Genomic DNA, 20,196 nt, shown 5'->3' with positions numbered 1-20,196 from the left:
TATAATTATGAGGTAACATTACCAGATATAAGTAATGGGGAATTATATGCACAGAGCAAACACACCAAAATAAACAGACAAATGGGTGAATAAAGTGAAATGAAGCTCAGGAGTCCTGATGGCAGTCATCTGGAAGCACATCTAAAGCTGATGGAGTCATCCTTTGAATCATGCGTCAGACCAAAACATACTGCCTATGACAAACTGTTAATGTTCAGACTGTGACGTGAAAGTCTGAAGAACATGAAAGAGAAAAAACAGGAAGGAGCTGGAAGAGGAAGGAATGAAGTGCAGATGTTGACAAGCTTCAAACTCCAGTCAGCTGCTTGGCCACCGAGGAGAGAGATAAGCAGAGACACCTGCTGGTGATCACAAGACACTGGACTCCACCACAGTGAGCAGTTAACCAGCCGTGTGTGTGTGTGTGTGTGTGTGTGTGTGTGTGTGTGTGTGTGTGTGTGTGTGTGTGTGTGCATTCATCACATTGTGGGGACATAAATCTGTTTACACAGTCACACTGTGGGGATTTGCCTTTCTTATGGGGAAATGCAGGTCCCTGTAATGTAAATCATTAGATTTTAGGATGGAGACCGAGGTTAAGGTTAAGGTTAAGGCTAAGGTAAGGGTTAGTGTAAGGCAGGTGGTGGTTATGGATATGGTTAGGTGAAGATAACAACATACATCCTGAATTGTTTTCATAAACAATCCTCAACACATTTTGGTTTTCCTTTCTCTCTCTGTCGCTCTCTTTCAAATTTGCCTTATTTGCTGTAGGTTAATTGGACAGATTGTACAAGATTTACAGTGTAATAACGTAAGGGAAATGCAACAAAAGAATAAAGGCAAAAAACGGTTTGCACATAATGTTACAAAAGAAAAACAACTATCGCCGAACAAGACAAAGACAATATCTTATTTTACTCACGTGAACAGCTCTGACAGATTAGTGCTCCCATGTCAGTTTTTTATCCAAGAAAATACTGAATTTTGTTCTGATAAAAATTCTTGGTAAGTGAGTTGGATGTGGGTAATAATTTGGTTCCTACATCTTAATGCAGGCTCCAGTAAAGATATGTCAGTCTGTTTCTTTTGCTGCGGTAGAAACAAGTACTAACTGAAGTAGAAATACCTCAGATTACTCCACAAGTACAAGCTCTTTATTTATATGTCATTTAAACCTTGAGTAAAAGTGAGAGAGCAGAGATATTATCATCAAAATGTAGTAAAAATAGAAAAAGTAATGCACAGAATGATTCAGAATGTTACAATATTGGATTGTTATTATTAATGCATCAGCTTGTAAGCAGAGCGTTGAGGCTGTAGCTGGGTGAGAATGAGCTCGTTTTAACTTTGGTACTTTGTATGCTGGGTAAGTTACCTCTGTAACAACATAGTTTAACAGATGATGATGTGCGTTTGTGTGTAAAATACTGAGCTTTAAAGTAGGCCTTTAGTGAGTACAGCTGTCAAATAAATGAAGTGGGGATAAAAGCAGTGTAATGGAAAAAAGTCCAATATTTCCCTCTGAAATGTAGTGAAGCAGTAAAGCACCAGTGCCTCAGAATTATACATAAGAACATATTGTGTATTCATTTTTTTATTATTCAAAACACCAACATTATGACTGTCTTCGGCTTGGTTGGAAATATGCTTGTCTGCTGAAGAGAGAACACAATAAACCTCTCAGTGTAAGAAGATTGCGTCTTAATTGCTGCAGGGTTTGTTCATCTCTTTGAGGAAGCTTCATGTTTTCAGACTGATCAGCACTCAGCAGAGGGAGCAGCAGTGTTTCCCCTGATACGATGAAAGCAGGTAGAAACCTGCACGAGTGCACTCACAGCTCTGAACACCTGACCTGCGCAGAGCTCAGTCAGGGCACGTGCGCAGTCTCGCGCAGCATCAGCGCTCCTCGGCACTCCTCCGCCACTGTCGTGACGTCATCAATGTTGGCGGTATTTTGAAAACGAAGCGACTGTTGTGGTGGTCCGCGTCGTGGAGAAAACACAGTGAAATATACAAATTATGGTAAGACTACACGACCTCTGACTAACTCTCGGAGTGCAGATAACTGCACAATAATGAAGAGTGTGATGTTTACCAAGAATATCGACCCTGCTCACGAAAACTAGCTAGCTAGCTAAAGTTAAACTTTTCATTTCTCCGTCACGAGCCGCTTAGCTGACAGGTAGTAAGAGCTAGCGTTAACTCATGCACTGCGCCAACTTTGTCTGCGCTGTGCTTAGTTTTCAAAGACATACCCAAATCAAACTCGACCGCTTTTGACCTTTTATGTGTCCGTGTTCAGGCTGAGGTGAAGCTCGGTGGTCAGGAGGCAGCGGAGCTGTCAGAGGCCGCTCGGAGCGAGCTGTTCGACCTGTGTGAGGACCAGTTTGCTCAGCTGGAAAAGGTAAAGCCGTGTTTGGACCTGACCGTCCTTTCCAACCAGTCACTGGATGCGCACAGATGGTACAAACTGCAGACTGTGTCTCTCTCACTGTGTGTGTTGCAGCTCCAGAATGAGATTATACTGTGTGAACCAGATTTCTGTGAGAATCCGCAAGAGCAGGTGAGATGATCCCAGTGTTACTGATATACATGGAAAACTCAGAAGTGTAATGTGTCAGAAAGTTTAAATGTCCTTATTTGCTCTTTCTGAGGTATCATGGTCACATGAGATGAGAGACGACAAAAATAGTTATATAAGTTACAAACCACAAACATTATCTTCAGTTATTAAGTTATTTTATATATATATCTCAACATGTAAACAAGCACAATAAACAACACAGTAACACATCTGAAAACAACAAAAGTATTGGTACTGAACACAAAAAAACAGAACACAATAAAAGTTAATGTGAAAAAGAAAAAACAAACTAACAAGAGCACAAAAAACAAGAGCAATGAAGGGACAACATGAAGGGCTGTACAGGAAGCATAGAGACAGTTTATGATTAAGGATGTTTCAGTTATTATCTTAAGCATAATGTAGATCAAAGGTATTTACAGAGGCAAGCAAGACTACATATTTATCTGACTAATGAATGATGACAATGAAATTCAGGACAGAACACAAAAAGTTCATCAGATTTGCTATTCAAACACCACCACCCTTAAACCCTCTGTGCATTAAGGGAAAACACCATAAAGCAAAATGGGAGAGAGCTGTCAAAGAGGCGTCCCCCCAGTGGTGCTGCAAATGTCAATAATAAGCCATAAATGTGTTTCAGCTGTTAACAGCAAAGGATTTCAGTGTTAGTTCAGAAACACCACATACTACCACACAGCCTCACTCTGACTCGTCTCCACTGGCCAGAGTTTAGCTGAACTTGTCCTCAAGCCGACCTAATTTTTACTCCTAAAAATGTTCTCAGGCACATTGTTTTTCATTTATAAAACGTGATATTTGTGCATGTACATAACTTCATTCAATAAGCTATCAGAAACTTAAATATCCTTCACAAGCGTGTTGTGTTTGTCTGTTCTGTCCGTTTTGAATATTTGTCTCCAATAGTCAGTAAACAGGCTGATGGCAACAGAAGCTGAACTGAAGCAGTGGCTGACAGTGGAGCCAAAATGTAAGTCCTTCATTCACACTGTGATAGAAGCTGTAACCGTAATGTAATACAAGTGCTTACGACTGAAGTATGAATATCACAAATCAGCACCATAGCTTTATGCCACAGTCACAGTTTAATGCCAGAAGAAACGATTTAGTCTGTTGTGACAAACATTACTGTTTAATCAAGATTTAATTTTGTGACTGTTTCAAATTGTGATCTCAGCGTTTCAAATAAAATTGTATTTGTTATATCGGCTATATCTCATGTTTTTTGGTGAAAAGTTGCATTTGTAAAATGCATACAGTATATTTGTTTATTTATTTTGTCCCATCCAGTACTGGCAGCAAACTCAGAAGTTTTGCTTCAAGCTGGAAAAGAGGAGGTATGTGTGTGTGAAATACGGCATGGAATAATGTGTCTCATTGAAGCTCCTTATTTTACTGCACTGCTCCAGTTATGGAATCCATTTTTCCACATTGTTGTCCACAGATGTTGAAGCTGTGCTCTGAACTGGAGATGATTGTTTCCTGCTATGAAGCAAAGAGAGACAAACTGAGAGAAACCAAAGAACTGTACGTAACCTTTTAGGTGAAGTGCATTTGTTTCCTCTGTATTGTTCTGAAGTTGATGTTTTTCAGTGAGCAGAAGTGGCTGGAGGAGAAGACACAGGCGCTGATGGCTGCCAGTGATCATGTTGAACGGCTTAAAATGGAAAAGGAGAAATTATCAGAGCACAGGTGAGTTTGAAGGCAAAGTGGCACTAAACAGAGCAGTTCAGGTGTTGAGGTGTATCACAGAACAAGGGAAAAAATGAAGTTCTGCAAACATTCACAAAATGTGAATATACTCTAACTTTTAAAGCATGAAAAAATGTGTGTATGAACCAAGATTGTGTGTGTGTGTGTGTGTGTGTGTGTGTGTGTGTGTGTGTGTGTGTGTGTAGACTGTGTGTATTACTAATGTTGTGGGGACATAAATGGCACGTTGTGGGGACTCGCCTTCCTTATGGGGCCAAAAATGTTAATGTTCAATTTTTACAACATCCTTTTGGGGCCATGATGATGCTACTTGCAGTTGGTTTTCCAGGTTTGGGTCTGTCTGACTTTAGTGGGACAGAATCTTTGCAAGAGTCAGTTTTGGAAAGGACTGCTTTGAAGTTGTTGCTTTGCAGCTCAATGATTTTGTGTTGTGGGTTGCATGTGAGCTGGTTCCGCATTGAACGGCTACAAATATGCTCAGTTCCTTTTGGTTACTTTCCATGTCCTGAAACCTCTCACCAAATGACTGAAGGGGTTTTCACACTCATCATCATATCCAGCTTAGCATGTTTGCAGCTTGAGACTGGCATCTGTCATTACTGCGGGTGTTTCCCCACAGACTAACGTAGGCACACTGGCTTCCATTTTTCTTTAACAAAAAAATTATCATTTGGTAATTTCTCTCAGAAAGCGCAACAGTCGCCATGATGCACTGACGTGACATCAAGTACTACGTACACTTTGCTCTTAGGGACCACCTGGAAGGACATGTTAATCTACCATTGCCTGTTATTTTCTTTATCGCTGAAAAAAATTGCTGTATAGAGAATTTGAAGTTGCTTTTTCTTTAATTTATGAATTAGAGGTTTCCCAGCCGTGATGTAAGTCATTAAATTTTTAGGGTGGAAGCTCCAGTTAAGGTCAGCGTTAGGCACTGGTCATGTTTATGGTGAGGTTAAGTCTCCAGGAGATGAATCTATGTCTATGCAATGTCTCAAAAAGTGACATGCGACCCTGTGGGTGTGTGCTGGTGGGTTTGTTTCCACAGTGTATTGCAGGACACCAAGGAGAAAATCCATAAAATGAAGGTCTATGGGGAAAGGTTGATGGAAGCTCTTGGGGACATACTGGAGAACCACATCCCGCTCCCTCAGGATAAATCCAACACAAACAACAAGAAGAAGAAGGTGCGCTGACCTGTTTTGTGTTTGATGATCGTCTGTGCTTTTGCAGCCTGTTTAGTCATCTGTGCTGTTTCTACCTCAGTGCAGTTTACCATCTTTTATTTTCACTTTCAGAACGTGACCCAGGAGTTAGATGAAGACTTGATTTCACTTAATGAAATTCTTGAGGTGGGTTTTGATGCACTACATACTTTTGTCACGTCATCTCTGTCCTTGCGTCTCTTTGCAGAGTGTATTGAGTGTAAACAGAAACACGAACCAAAATCTATTAAACTGTCTTTGTAATTGCCTGCCTGCATACTTTATAAATTGCATCATCTTGCACCTCTACTTAACCAGTCTCCCACTGTCTTCTGTACCCCGGCAGCTTCTTATGAACAAGGTCTTGAACACACCACACGACCCCTATGTGACGATAGACAGCACATTCTGGCCACCGTACATAGAAATGTTGCTCCGTTATGGTATTGCAGTGAGGCACCAAGAGAATAACTTCAAGATTCGCCTGGAAACCTTTTATTGAGAAGGCTGTGGTGCATTAGGCATCTCAAGCACCACTTATCTGCTAGTGTTTCTAATTTCAGTACTATTATATATATATTTATGTATGCTGATATGAGGACTAACTGTGCTGGGAAAGCAGCTGGGCTAGTGATTTACTATAATGCATCTGTCTATTACGTTTAGGCTTCAAATTTGTGAGGTTAGGAACTGTTTTGTTTGTACAGAGTAACCATGGGTCCTTTGAAAATTCACAGAACACAGAAATTTACGTTATGAGAGTATTCAAATGTATTAGAAGTAGTTTTTTGGGGGGGTTCTTGAAAAAGTTCATGTTTTTTCATGTAAACTCATTAATTCTCAGAGTTGAAGTCCTCTGAACTGCAAATTCTTTCATCCTATTTTCATTGGAAAGGTTTAATCTGCAATGAGCAATGTATGTCAGTATTTATCTGTGTTCTTTAATCCATTTTTCAAGTTGACTTTCTGATGCCGTCACATACCCCAGGGCTGTACTGTAAATATGTAAATTTTGTTTCTTTTTTTGCCTGTATATATTTTCCTTGTTCATGTTCAATAAACTGGGGAACTGCGAATGTTGTGTTCAGAGACAAAATCCATGTAATCAGTGATTATCGGTTATCCAGGCAATCAGGAGGCATCTCTCCAGTCCAAATTATTTCTGGGGAGTGATGTGTAAACCTTTGGCGTAGATAATTACTTTTTTTTTTTTTTTATGAAAATGTGAAAGTTAATTCATAAGAATGTACGTCAGAGCTGTCGTCCAATCCGCTGCGGCCGCCGCGTCAGCGTTAGAATGCCTGTGGGCGGAGAGGGGATTCCGGTTCCGGGTGTTTTCATATCCCACTCGGAGGCGTTCAACCCTCTGATTATGGTCTTTTATCGGAAACTTCTTTCGACAAACGACTGATTGAAGTAGAGTTGCTTTTATTAAGGAAGTCCATCTAAAGCCGCTAATATGACGACCCGTTCGGAGAGGGAGAAGGCCCAGAAACTGAACGAGCAGCACCAGGCCATCCTGTCCAAAATGCTGAGAGAGGAAGACAACAAGTACTGCGCCGACTGCGAGGCGAAAGGTGCGACATTCACACCATCGACAATATCACATTTTACCACACAAAACTAACATTTTCACTCATAATCCGCCGCTAACGGTGAGAAACAACGTAGCATATGCGGTAGTTAGCTTAGCAAAGCTAACTCGCTAGTGTGGAACTAGCTCAGGCGAGTCAGCTGACACCTCTTCCCCTTCAGCTAAACTAAGTGGCTAACCAGGAAGCTAACTTCTCTAAATCTATATAAGCTCCCCACAGTGCCTCTCCCTTACCGCCGCCTTCAGCGCAGCTGTCGGCTCCTACAAGGGTGAAACAAACCGTGGCAGCTCCCTCACATGGTCCCGACTCCGATGTTCATGTTAGGTCATTGTTAAAGAATGCAGAGCTTGCTTTTGGCACTTAAAGTCACTACAGGATCGTGCACGTTTATGGTTTTCCGTCAGACGTCTTTCCACGTTCAAATCACCGTCTGCTGTTACGGCTTTCTCAGGTCCAAGATGGGCATCCTGGAATCTGGGAGTATTTATCTGCATCCGGTGTGCTGGCATCCACAGGAACCTGGGAGTACACATATCCAGAGTTAAATCAGTCAACCTGGACCAATGGACCTCAGAACAAATCCAGGTACTGTTTCCTTCAGTGGTTCAATTCCAGAAGAAGACGCCTCTAATCACACAGAGGTTAAATCAGTAGTTCTTAATTGTATGTGACACAAGGAGACTGATTTCATCTTCGTTTTACTTGTGCTTAGTTGTCCTCCATTGACAGCCAGCCTTTCTATTTCGTGCCTCATACCTGTGAAAAAAATTCCACTTTTTCCTAGTTTTACGCCCAATAATTTAGCTCTCATGAGGGACTTTTTGTCCCTAGCGTGGGTCAAGCTTCAAACACACTGGATTCAACACTTCCCATAATGTAAATTGACAGTGTCTGTCAGTATGTTGCATTCATGTCATTTATAAGTTACCATAATTAACAGGGTTCGATTTGGAAATGACTGTTAATGAATGAATGAATGAATGAATGAATATCCAAGTCATAATTACAACTGCAACTACAACACTTTTCTGAAAGTCCCCCCCCCCCCCCCCACATTCTGCCTGACTTACACAAACTCCAGACCCCCAGGTTGTAACACAGGCTGTTGATTAAATCTTTGAACTCCTAAACCCAATCCAAGACAGCCATGATGACATCATACACCTCTCATACGCAACAAAAGCTCCACCAGGGCCCCAGACGACAGCCGACCACTGCTCTCAGACTGAGTAGAAGACTGAGTAGTCCTCCCCAAGATGAGCAAAGGAATCGCCATGTTTAAATTCAGTGGAGGGCCCTTTGGAATATTTCAGTCTCTAAATATGAACAGCCTCTGTCCTTTTTCAGAGTATACAGGATATGGGTAACACCAAGGCCAGGCAGCTTTATGAGGCCAACCTTCCAGAAAGCTTCAGAAGACCTCAAACAGACCAGTATCCTTCACTGTCAGCACTATTATAAATGTGTGTGTGTGCGTGCGTGCGTGCGTGCGTGTGTGTCTGCCTGTCTGTCTGTCTGTCTGTAACTTCTGTGTGTGTGTGTGTGTGTATATATGTATAAAGGATGTTTTCGTCTTGGTATGTTGTTTCCCTTAACTCTGACCTTAGAGCTGTGGAATTCTTCATCAGGGATAAATATGAGAAGAAGAAATACTACAGCAAGAATGTGACCAATGGGAACAGTGTATGTATCACTTCATTTTTCTCATACTGTACAGCTCTTATGTACATGCCTGTAAAAGCAGCGCACACACTTCTCTACACACCTCTACACGCTGTTTTCCTCTGCTGCATCTCTGATGTCCGCCCTCCCTCTCCTTCCTCTCCTGATATTTTATTTTCATCAAACCAGACTTATTGGAACAGTTGAAAGACTGACCGAGAAGGTTTTGTTGAGTTTTATTTGTTTCTGTCGCGTTTGAATGAAGCCTGTTTGCGATGATAAAATGTTTGAGTGGAGTCTGGCGGCTTTGAGGAGAGCGATATCGCAGCAGTTTCTGGTTTTGAAAAAGGATCTTACACTTTAACAACAAGGTCTCTCTCTGTTGGGATCCTTTCCATAATGCTATTAGACACTTAGAATAACAATCTGAGCCTGTCAGTGGCTGCAACAAACCCTTTTAGTGGACGTAGTTTGCCGTTGTGCAAACACCTGGAGGGATTATATTGCAGCCCATTTCGCAGCTGCCTGCTGTTGAACTCAGTTTCAAAGATTGTTGTACCTCTTAGTCACCGAACACCCAAAAATATGGAAAAATAGTGTCCATAAACGCAGATGATATTTGAGAAGAATCTGTCCTGTTTGTCTGGGACATGGAAATCTTCCAGGACACGTTGACTGGCACCGGGAACCTCTGGAGGGGTTTAAACTGCGTCAGTTCTTCTGTTGGTCACCTTGAGTGTCTTTTGTTTTTTTCAGCCCAAAGATGGTAAGAAGGAGAGGGAGCCAGACAGAGGGAGCAAGGTGTCATCCTACACGAAGGTAAGCGTCTCACATTCACTGTGTGAGTTGTAGAAACATGACGCCCAGCATTGTTTTCTATGCTGTTTTATAACAAACTATTTCTGTTTTTATAGAGTGAAGAGTCAAGGCCACTTCCCAAAATCAGCCCTGCTAAGGCTTCGGAACCCTCTGTGAACCTGCTAGGCCTTGGTGAGAGTCTGCGTGCTTCTTGTATCACTGGAAAATAAAAGTCATCTGAATTGTGTCACATGAGTGGTGCTGACTGAGATATTCAGGGAATCAGGCTAAATAAGGTTTCAGCTTGTAATCGTTTTCCTTTTATCGCCACTTGTGCAGATCTAATAAATGACTGAATGACTATAAACTCATCCAGCCAGGAGTTTTGAGGTGTTATGGGCTCACGGTGCCGTGCAATTCTTGATTACTGATATTTAGTATGTATATAACATTTATGAACCACAGTATATTGGAATTTTGCTGTATATCCGATGAGCGCGGGGTGCCTGCGGCCGGCTCGATATAGCATGCTGGTGCTGTGGCACATCATGGCAGTGATGTAAATCTTTTCAAGGCATCACAGCAGCAGGGGGCAGCTGTGCTAAACTGAGATGTTGTGGTCCAGCTTCACTTGCAGCAGTGTACAAGTAGCAGCTATGTGGATGTTCCTGCCTTGACGTGTATGCAGTTGCTTCTATTCAAGTTTTCTCATGGTCAAATGGTGGTGTAGAGCGATAGGTTATTGCTTGTCTGTGCATCCGTGTACGTGTCCATCTGTCTTTTCAATGAGAGAGAGCTTAATGATCGAATATCATAGGAATAACGTGTTTTTGTTTACAGTGTGAAAGAAAACAATACATTTCTGCTACTGATTGGCATTGAGGAGCTTTACATTATTTGGATTTATTGTTTTTTTTTGTGGTCAATGAGCTAATAAAGGTAAGCTGATTAATTCTTTATCATTCTAACGGTACACTTACTGTGTGGGCAGATCTGCAGCTCTGGGAGGGCACTGCAGTTCAATGAATATAAAGACAGCACATATTCTCCCATTAACAAACACAAGCTGTTCATAGCAGTTACTTATTGTGGAAGGATTTTATTCATGATCTTTCATCAGTTCTCAGTGAATTCAGGTAGAATATTGTTGGAACTCGTCTGTGAGTTAAGCTTTGTTCTGTTGCAATAGTCCCACAGGGTTGTTTGTTCTCACAGTGTAAGCATATTTTCCACCTCTAAAACCGCCTTTTTCACTGTTCTGTCACAGACGCGCCGGCAGCTGCATCAACTAACAATGGTAGCACGAGCACAAGCCAGAACAACAACGACCTGGATATATTTGGCCCCATGGTGTCCAACCCCCTCCCCGCATCCACATCCGCAGCTCAGTTTTCTCAGGTAAAACCAAGCAAGAGGCCCCTCATCCAGACTTGGACTTCTTAATATTGCTAAGTAGAGCTTGACTGTAATGGTCGTCTAGCTGAGAAACTGAGACGAAGCGTGCAGTAAAAAATCTAAAGTGAAATGATAACCATCAACATCAATAGCACACAAGACGGCAACAGCAGTGCTGAGAGAACATGAAGATGAACGCAGCTAATGAGGCAATCATTATAAACAGGGCTGCGACCAGTCATCATTGTCAGCAGCAATTCATTTGTTATTGGTTTGATTAATCGTTCAACGTACAGCGGTGATAAATAACCTTCATCAGGGTCTTCATAACCCGTAAGTGATGTCTTGTGTTTATAAACATGAACCCAAAGATATTTTACAGTGTTATGGATTCACCTTCTGATAATTGACTCTTCAATTAGTAGAGTAATTGTTTGCTTTTTAATATTGTTTGCTGTGCTCTCAGAAGCCTTGTCCAGCTTTTCCTTATTTACTGCATCAATGTTAACGAGTGTGCATGAAGTCGCCTTCTGCTCTAACCCTGCTGCTACATTACCAAGCAAGTCTGAATTTAGGTATTTATGGAAACCATAAAATACATTTCTATCATATAAAATATCCACTGGTGCCACCGCTTTGTAATTGCAGTGTCACACCACAGATAGTGTTGGAAAATAACTTGCTGTCAGGTGTAGAACATTTAATCACCACCTCACCGCCTCATGGCTGTACCAGCTGCTAACATCCTGCCAACGGGCCACAACTGAAAGGTGCAGCGTCATTATGCAGGACAGGCCATTATCGCTCCATTTCTAAATGAATAAAACATGACAGCAACAGCTGACGGCTGTTTGCCGTTGTGGTAACCAGGTCGTAAACTGGTTAGTCTCACAGCTATGTGAGAAGTGTCTCATATTTAATCATCAAAGCTTTGTTGATGGTTCAGTTTGTTGGGTCATGTCAGGGCAGCACACAGGGAGTCAAAGCAGATGTGTGAGGACTATTTTCTTATTCCATGAGTAAAACGGCACAAAGTTTGAGCTGCTGTCACCTTAAAGCTGCAGTAGGTAACTTGTATAAAAGTAATTTTTTGTCATATTTGCTAAAACTGTCAGCAGACAGCAGTACATGAAACATGTAATCTGTGGGAAAAAACCAGCTCCATTGGTCCCACCTACTGCTCCTACTGCGATTTGCAAAAATCCACCGTGCCCGACACAAAACAACCAATCAGAGCCAGAGGAGCGTCTGAGGGAGTGTCTGACATCTGTCAATCACTACTCACACACGCTGTGAACCGCCCCCTCCCTCCGCTCATGCTGCCGGCTGCCGCTCAGTCAAACAGCTCTGTGAGCGGTGTCAGGAGGCTAGTGAAAGCTATGGCAGAGCAACAGCCACCCACAAAGGAGAAACTGCCCAAACTGCTGCTGCCAATGACAGCATATACGGCAACAATAAACATATAAGACAACAAGTAACCACAAAGCTAATATGGTGATTGTTACAGTGACACTCCACAGCGCGTACGGTATGTTAGCGACTGTGATGTAGCGGCTGGGCAGAGTTAGCTTGTTTCCGATGCTAAGGCTAACGTTACTGGTTGTCACGGCACAGGGAGGAGGGGCTTGGAGGCAGGGCATGAGTGCAGCGGAGAGGGAGGGGAGTGACGTGAATCCTAACTCTTGTGTTGGTTCAAATTTTCAGGCTAGGTCTGCTCTCTTCTCCATCTTACCTACTGCAGCTTTAAACAAGTTGTTTCACACTTTCTCTGTTATTTCATGCTTTCATCACCAAGTTTTCAGAAAGTGGCCGTGTGTTTCCTCCTCTCAGGTGAGCTCCAGTAACGTGGCCAGTACTCCCACACAAGCTCCAGCAGCAGCAGCAGCAGCAGCAGCAGCTGGAGGAGGAGTCAGCTCAGGGTCAGGACAGGGAGACCTGGACTTGTTTAGTGACAGCAGTAGCACCACTAAAACTGACGACATGGCCAAGAAGCCCCTGTCCAAGGACTCCATCCTGTCCCTGTATGGAACCAACAGTATGTCCCAACAGGCCCCTGCTGGTGAGGACGCAAACTCTTCACTTCACTGTGAAATGCTGTATAAGTCTTTTTTTTGTGCTGTTGTCTTGTTTATAAGACATAAGAATTTTCTGATTGTTGAATCTTGTCTTATCTACATTACTTCACTCGATACATCGGAAATGAAATGCTTTTTTTATGTTAAGCACTGTCTAAACATAAGATGATATTTGATTTAAATCAGGAACTATCTGATCAAAGACTGAGCCAGAGAGATTATGTGTGGTCTGTACCAAAAACTATTGAGGTTTGATAACAAACCCTTCCTCCGTCACAAATAAACATCCATAAATCTGTTTAGAAATCATAGAAAACAGATGTTCCTTGTAACTCCAGAGCTGCTCGATGACACACTGTTTAGTAGTTTGGTGTGTGTGACGTGGTGACTGCTGGGAAACTCATACCTTGGCTCCAGTTCACTGACAAGACGCTGAAATCCCATATTATGTACAACTGACAACGGCTGGTCACTAAAACCAGTGTGCTGGGTCAGAGCTCCTGTCAGTGCAGTGTTTCCCCTGTAGTTGCACGGGCCCGGTAGGACCCCAGTCAGGCCAAAAGAATCGCATTTTTAAGCCTTAAATTACTGCCTCTGTGTGGCGCTGCTCCAAAACATGAGTCAACCTCAGCGATGTTGTCTGACGTGATGAGAGTGCCACGACCAGCGTTTCCCCGACATTCATTCTGCAGTGGCGTCACGAGTGCCCTCTGCAGCTAGCCTTAGCAAGCTCCTTCAACTCTGCGGTGTGTTGTTTTTTTTAGACACTTGATCAAATTGCTTGTGTTAAAGGAGCTACTTTTCACCCCTCTTGACAATTATACAGAGCATAGTTTGCAGCCTGCTCTACTTTTCTCACCATCACTTATCCTAAAATATCTCCAAACTGCTGACATTACCACACGCTCAACTGACGAGGTTAATGCCATGTTGCCGTGAAGCGGTATCGGGTGCGGTAATGTCAGAGTGGTTTTATAAGTACAAGTACATGTGCAAAGTATCAGACACGCTGCTGGCATCAGGTCATCCCTGCTTTTCATTATGCTAACCTGCCAAAATATGAACAAATGTAGGCTAAAAGTCCCAGCTCCAGGCGTAGCCCACAGCTAACTCACGTAACACTTCCTGTTTACATCCCCCCAAAACCTCCAGATTATGGAAACTGTAAATGAACCAAAACTCGGGGGTGCAGTTCTCTCGATTTTTACCCCCCGAGCTAACGCTGAGATCTGTGGATGTGGTGAACAGAATCCACAAGGATCAGGCAGATACGTGCTTGTTTGTCCTAACACAGTCCCACAGAGCTTTCCTAACTTCATGCCTGACAAACAGGCGCCTTAAACAAAACTCAGTATTTAACTTTAAAAAGCATTTGTTTTGGAAATCCACGCCTCACATTAAAATACTGAAGGTTATATTTGTTCCCATAACATTCTTTCCTCCGTCCTCCTCTCCCCTCAGCTGGCATGTTCATGGGCCCCTCCCAGATGCAGTTTCCTGTCCAGGCCGCTGCTGGTTATCAGGCCTTCCCTGGCATGGGCACGGCCATGCCGCCTACAACCGTCATGGGTGCCATGATGGCTCAGAGCGGGGCAGCCATGATGGGGCCCAGTCCGGGTATGATGGTCGGGATGACGATGCCTAATGGCTTCATGGGGAACGCCCCAGCCACCGGCGTGATGGGCATGGCGCCGAGGATGATGGGACCGCAGGCCGGTGCAATGCCTGCGGGCATGATGCCTGCTCAGGGCATGTACGCCATCCAGCCCGGGCAACAGGCTGCGTGGAACATGGGTCAGGTATGTTGACATCGTAAGAGGTAATTTAAAAAGCAACTGCACGCTGATAATAAGCTGACGTTGAGCGTCCTGTTCGAGCGTGTGACACATGTGTGCTTTATCTCACACCCAGCTGTGACGATGCATTGCACGATAGAGCTTTACTATGCAGGGCGTGGACAGAGCATCCACCAGCCACCAGATGGCAGCACATGTAGGGCTTTGAAACAGAAGCTGCGCCCCAAACTCATACTGAATAACATTTCTAAGCAGGTTTGAACGTTGGTAAAGGTTATAATGATACTGCCGGTTTCACTTCATGATAGTATGTTCTAATGTTAATTCACGTCTCTCTGTCGTCCTCAGGTGAATCAGCAGATGTCAGGGTTGACTCTGAACGGTGCAGGTGGCCAGATGGCCTTCGGGCAGCCTCCGTCAGCTATGGGTGGGTGGGCCGCCACTGGATCTGGCCAGACTCTGAGCACGCAGCTATGGAAGTGAGCCTTCGAGCAGGTTGATGGTCGGGCAGAGTAAGAGTCGAGGTTGCAGAAAGTGCAAAATATATGTTGCGCTGCTCTGCGCCTCACTATGAACTGATGCCCTTTTCCATCACGGACCAGCCTTCAGAACATGAAAATTGTATCTCTTTTTTTCCCATCTCCCTTTCTCTGTCTCTCTTTCTCTCTATTGTGTGAGTGAATTGGGAGTCATACAGGATTACAGCCTGGCAGTTTCTGCCTGTCGTATGGTTTTTGATCATAACTCTTATTTTCCTTTTTTGGAAAAAAATTACAAGGAAATAACAGTCCCAACAAAAATGATATCGACATATCAGAAAAGCTGCAGGACCAGTTACACAAGCTTTTATTGTATCACTGTATCATTATAAGATTATAGAACATTTAAATGAATAGTATTTAACGGGAGAAGATATGACTATCAAGTCTGTCAGTACTACTCCCAGATGTACAGCGCTGTATAACCTTCTTTTAAAGTACTTGTGGTTCCCCTGTAAAATTAAAGTGATAATAAATGACTTGCTTTGATGTGTCTTCTATGATTCAAGTGCAGCACAGCTTTTTAGGACTCGATATGAAGTTTTATGTTTGAGGTTTGGTGTTAAACCTTTCAAAGGCCATTAGAGGGCTTTCGCTTGCATCTCACACTCGTTAGCAGGCAGCAGATTTTATGTTTTCGTGTCAACTTAAAGTTATTTGTGTCAACCACAACAAACTGAACAGAGGGAATGAATAGTATGTCTTTTTTATGTCACTGTAATGCTCAATCCTGTGTCGGTAGAGAATGTAGCTGGAAGCATTGTGGAAGGAAGAGCCGTGTGTATGGTGTAATGACTGAAACATACCTGCAGTGACACACTTTGACACCCGATCGAGGTTTCTGTTGAGGCGCTGGCTGACTGGCACAGTGAGTGCTGTAATCTGAACAACAGATCCATTGTTAAACAGAACTCTTCCTCTTCATTCTGCAGAAAAGGGATCTGAACATCCAGTTTTATTGTTTCAAATTGCAGAGTACACAAGGTGTTGGTTAATGAACAAAGTCTACAGATAACACAATGTATTTGTTCTAAGCAGAAAGTGAAAACACGACATGAAGCAAACTAAATGTGGGCCAGTGCAAACCATGAGGAGAGCCTCATCTGAAACTCCATTTTGAAGTGTAGCTTCTGAGGTTTGACGGTGAACACATCATACTGGAAGCATGTCATTTCTGTGCTGAAGACAGACCATTGCTGCTCCTGCCCTCTAGATGGCAGCATACTCATGGGAAAAGTATCAGCACAGAAACGCTTCCTACTACAAATATGATCACGCAGAAGTGATTTGTAGAAGTTGCTCTTTTAAAGGTTTCGTGGATCGAGACTAGACCCCAACACAGTGAGTTCCTGTGCTGTGTCACACTGTCTGTGGAGAACGGTGGCCTCTTTAGGGTTAACTGATGTCAGAGTTGCTTATTTGTTCCTCTCTGTGCACTCTTGTTGAGTGGTGTACCATCATTGTTCCCCCTGCCAGCAGAGCCAAATCATTCATCCCTCTGACGTCACTTTGAAAGTTTTTGCTTGGCATCGTCCTTAAATTTAAAAAATACAGCAAAAAGCACAGCAGCACCTACAGTAACAACCATGTCATAACTCATGATGTTAACACAAAACTGAACTTTTTTGTGCCATTAACAGATTCTCAAATACATGTTTTACACACAGCAGTCCTTAACCTGTTAGCCAACATTTTACTGGATGTTTTCATCAAACTGACACATTAACAAAGTCTCTATGAGTAACCAAAGTATTGAGAAAGAGTCCTGATTTATGATGTTCATTTTGGAAGACGTCTGCGTACAGAGATGATTTCAGATGTGATAAATGTCCGTGTGGTTTTGGTTTTCACAAGGTGCAGCAAATGTCTTTCTATGGGTTTGAAAATGAGTCCCAGCTGTTGTTAAAATGTGAAACTCATTCACATATATGATGCGCTCATTCTTAAATGTGCGGGAAACCAGCACATGATGGCAGTATTGGCATTAACTTTTAGAAGAAAAAGGGAGTTGCCCAGTTGAGTCTGTGGCCACCTCGAATGCTGTCTATACCATATTTTACATATCTGCTTCTACTGATTTGAATTTGTTCACTTCTACTCTTCTCTTGTTCTCTTGGAGCTTTTTCCTCTTCCTGACATTAGCTGCACACAGAACATCAAGTTTTATTATCACTGCTGCCGTTTTCTCTCTTTTTTTTATGGCTGTTGCAATGAATGCTCTTTTGTTCAAGTTAATTGTGAGTCTTTGAGGCGCATTCACACAAACTTTAAGAATTTGGAAAATTGGAGTCAGACTACGTGTTTACAGTCCAGTAGCAGTTTCACAGGGAAAATGTGCCTCACTGTGCCTCCGAGCAGCAGAGCTTTCACTGGGCTGCTGCCCTGTGAGCTCTGGGTATCTTGACTGGGATTTCAAAAGAATATGTTTCTTTAAACTCACACTATATCAAACTTTGAGTTTCTCCACCCAGTGCATGCCGGGGTATGGTCCAGTACACATCCACCCAGCCCATGGGAAGCTTTATGGGTGGATGTGATCACTTTTACAGTCATTTCAGAAAAATGCAACAGGGTTCAACCTATTGTTTGTATGAGCCCACTCTGTTGTGGTGATGTGGGTTGTATATACATCGAATGCTCCTGTAAGCACTGTGTGCCCTGCCCAAGCAGGTCCATCCTGGACGACGTGCTCTTGGAACTGTATGTAGGGTGTGGTTCCTTAAACCAGCCCTACCTGTTAAACCCCCACCTTTCAGCCATCCTGCACTGCCCAGTCAGAACCGGATGCTTTCTTATTAAAACAGGAGATTGTACTCTGTGTCTGTAATTTAACACTGAGACTGGCCTGACAGCGTGCTTACACAGGAGGACCAAACTCACAGCCACGCAAATGGAGGAAAAGTCACATCTCTCTCATGCTTGGCAGGGCCTGAGAGCCCCTGAAGTGTATTTGGTCTTGTTCCACTCTCTACGTCTAAACTGCTCCTACGCCTCGCTGCAGCTCCGGCGCAGTTTGAAAAGTTTCACAGTAAGGTTTGATGCCATACAGCGTCTGAGACCTTTAGCAAAGAGGTTAGGCATTCCTCTCCGCTTGTGTGTCAAACCTAACACTGCTCCAGAATAGAGTCCGCCAGCCGAGTGAAGAATGTTCCTTCTCTCTGCAGCCCCGTAATGGACTTTTTGACCCTGAGACATCAACATTCCTGCAGATACCGACGTCAGCCTCCGGTTTTACTGTTACAGACATGACTTATAACTAAACAATTCACTGATATGAAAGCTTAATGTTCACTCTGAAATACAGCAGGCCCACATTCAACGGGATTTCTCTGAGTAGACTTTTTACATTTTTTGATTAATCAATAATACTTTAAATTGGCTTGATAGCAGAAATAGCTGATAGGGATATATGATTCACTTCCTTGCAGAGGTAGATTAAAAGACTGATGTCACTCTAATATCTGTACACTAAATATGAAGCTACTGTTGGCAGCTGCTTATCTTATCAAAGCATAAAGGCTGGAATGTGTGGGGAGACAGCTACACAGCTGGCTCTGTCCAGATGTATCAAAATCCACCCACCATACAAACTAACACTAAATATCTTCCCAAAAATGTCCACATATTCCTATCACCATTCTGCTATTTTCTGTGTAATTCTGAAGCTTACTGCACTGAATAAGTTGTCAACATACTGTGACAGTGTTTACAGATGAGGGCTTTGGTTGGAGGAAAAGCAAAGAGGGAAAGTCCCCGCTGCTTCCACAGTATCAATGTCAAGGCAGACAGAGTCCAAACTGGCCAAACGACGGCGCTTTTATGTTCAGACCGTGAAACTCGTCATTAACCGATCAATGAACTCTCTATATGGCAAGTATCTAATGACATCAAACCAGTAACATCTTCTTTTCCTTTCTGATCTCACTCTTTGCTGGCCTCAGGCTAGCCGTGGATGGCAGACAGCCATGAAAGGGAGAATATGTAGACATGATTACTGGCAACTTGGCACATCATTATTCCTTTGTGAGACCACGTGCAGACAGTTGGCCTATTTATGCCGCAGTAATAACCTGACAACTACTTAGTGTCAGCCTTGTTGCTTTCTTGTCAGCCTCTCATATCTCCTCGTATCTAATAAATGCATCATTAACCAGCATATCCTTATAGTTTATTGTTTTGTGATGACAGCACTTAAAGTGAAGCAAATTCTCTGACCACTCCCTCTTCCAGGTATGATTTAGCATGACACTGACATTAATCAGACCATCATATTGTAGATTCCATAAAAGGACAAAAGCAGTCCTGGCATTTCTGAAATCCATCACTAGCTCCTTCGTTTTGTCCAGGCTGAGCTGCTCTCAACATACTTGGATTGGAAAAATCCCGCAGCAACCTCCACATCTGAAAACTGAAGCTAACACAAAGAGCCAAAAACTGTAGTTGGCCACTTGAGGCTGCCTCCAAAGGCGAGTCAGTCCCCATAGACCCCCATATTAAAATGTCCAACTTTACAGCAGAAATAAACATGTTTACAACCTGGTTTTGGTCTCTATAACTGATTTCCCCATTCTTGACAACTGTACACGGTGAATTTTTATACAACTCATTGAAATTGCGTGGCTGCATTGAGTGACAGCTAGCTGCTAGGTTTCAGCAACCAGGCTTCATTCAGCTCGCCTCAGCTCTACCCACGCTCCACCTCTTTGCCCATTTTTGGTTTAGCGGCGAGTTTGGCAGAGTCAGGCACTGCCAAGATGGTGTCCCCTCATTTACACTGAGCCTAATATTGGCTCCTCAGAAACCTGTGGGT

General features: G+C 43.0%; 2 protein-coding genes across 2 annotated transcripts; both read left to right on the top strand.

The window, feature by feature from the left end:
* The first annotated feature begins 1,933 nt into the window (after positions 1-1,933).
* On the top strand, positions 1,934-6,600 carry cenpk (centromere protein K). The gene is made up of 10 exons (XM_076729081.1): positions 1,934-2,025; positions 2,306-2,407; positions 2,510-2,566; positions 3,515-3,578; positions 3,899-3,945; positions 4,053-4,135; positions 4,202-4,300; positions 5,370-5,508; positions 5,620-5,673; positions 5,873-6,600. Exons 1-10 carry the CDS (start codon positions 2,023-2,025, stop codon positions 6,026-6,028), a joined length of 804 nt encoding a protein of 267 aa, XP_076585196.1. The 5' UTR covers positions 1,934-2,022; the 3' UTR covers positions 6,029-6,600.
* Positions 6,601-6,788: 188 nt separating this feature from the next.
* On the top strand, positions 6,789-15,603 carry LOC143319947 (stromal membrane-associated protein 1-like). Its single transcript, XM_076729234.1, has 10 exons — positions 6,789-7,103; positions 7,573-7,706; positions 8,469-8,554; positions 8,729-8,804; positions 9,540-9,602; positions 9,698-9,773; positions 10,849-10,979; positions 12,807-13,035; positions 14,513-14,850; positions 15,196-15,603. Exons 1-10 carry the CDS (start codon positions 6,986-6,988, stop codon positions 15,328-15,330), a joined length of 1,386 nt encoding a protein of 461 aa, XP_076585349.1. The 5' UTR covers positions 6,789-6,985; the 3' UTR covers positions 15,331-15,603.
* Positions 15,604-20,196: the final 4,593 nt, after the last annotated feature.

The sequence above is a fragment of the Chaetodon auriga genome, chromosome 4 (assembly GCF_051107435.1).
Source record: "Chaetodon auriga isolate fChaAug3 chromosome 4, fChaAug3.hap1, whole genome shotgun sequence".
Classification (NCBI taxonomy): Eukaryota; Metazoa; Chordata; class Actinopteri; order Chaetodontiformes; family Chaetodontidae; genus Chaetodon; species Chaetodon auriga.
The sequence above is the reverse complement of the archived record's forward strand: the minus strand, read 5'-3'. Positions and strand labels throughout refer to the sequence as shown.

Excerpts from the sequence above, each read along its gene's own strand:
- cenpk (XM_076729081.1), top strand. Across the intron at positions 2,567-3,514 it reads GTGAGAATCCGCAAGAGCAG|TCAGTAAACAGGCTGATGGC; the intron begins GTGAGATGATCC and ends TGTCTCCAATAG. Across the intron at positions 4,136-4,201 it reads CTGAGAGAAACCAAAGAACT|TGAGCAGAAGTGGCTGGAGG; the intron begins GTACGTAACCTT and ends GATGTTTTTCAG.
- LOC143319947 (XM_076729234.1), top strand. The coding sequence starts at position 6,986 with ATGACGACCCGTTCGGAGAGGGAGAAGGCCCAGAAACTGAACGAGCAG. Across the intron at positions 13,036-14,512 it reads GTCCCAACAGGCCCCTGCTG|CTGGCATGTTCATGGGCCCC; the intron begins GTGAGGACGCAA and ends CTCTCCCCTCAG. Across the intron at positions 14,851-15,195 it reads CTGCGTGGAACATGGGTCAG|GTGAATCAGCAGATGTCAGG; the intron begins GTATGTTGACAT and ends TGTCGTCCTCAG.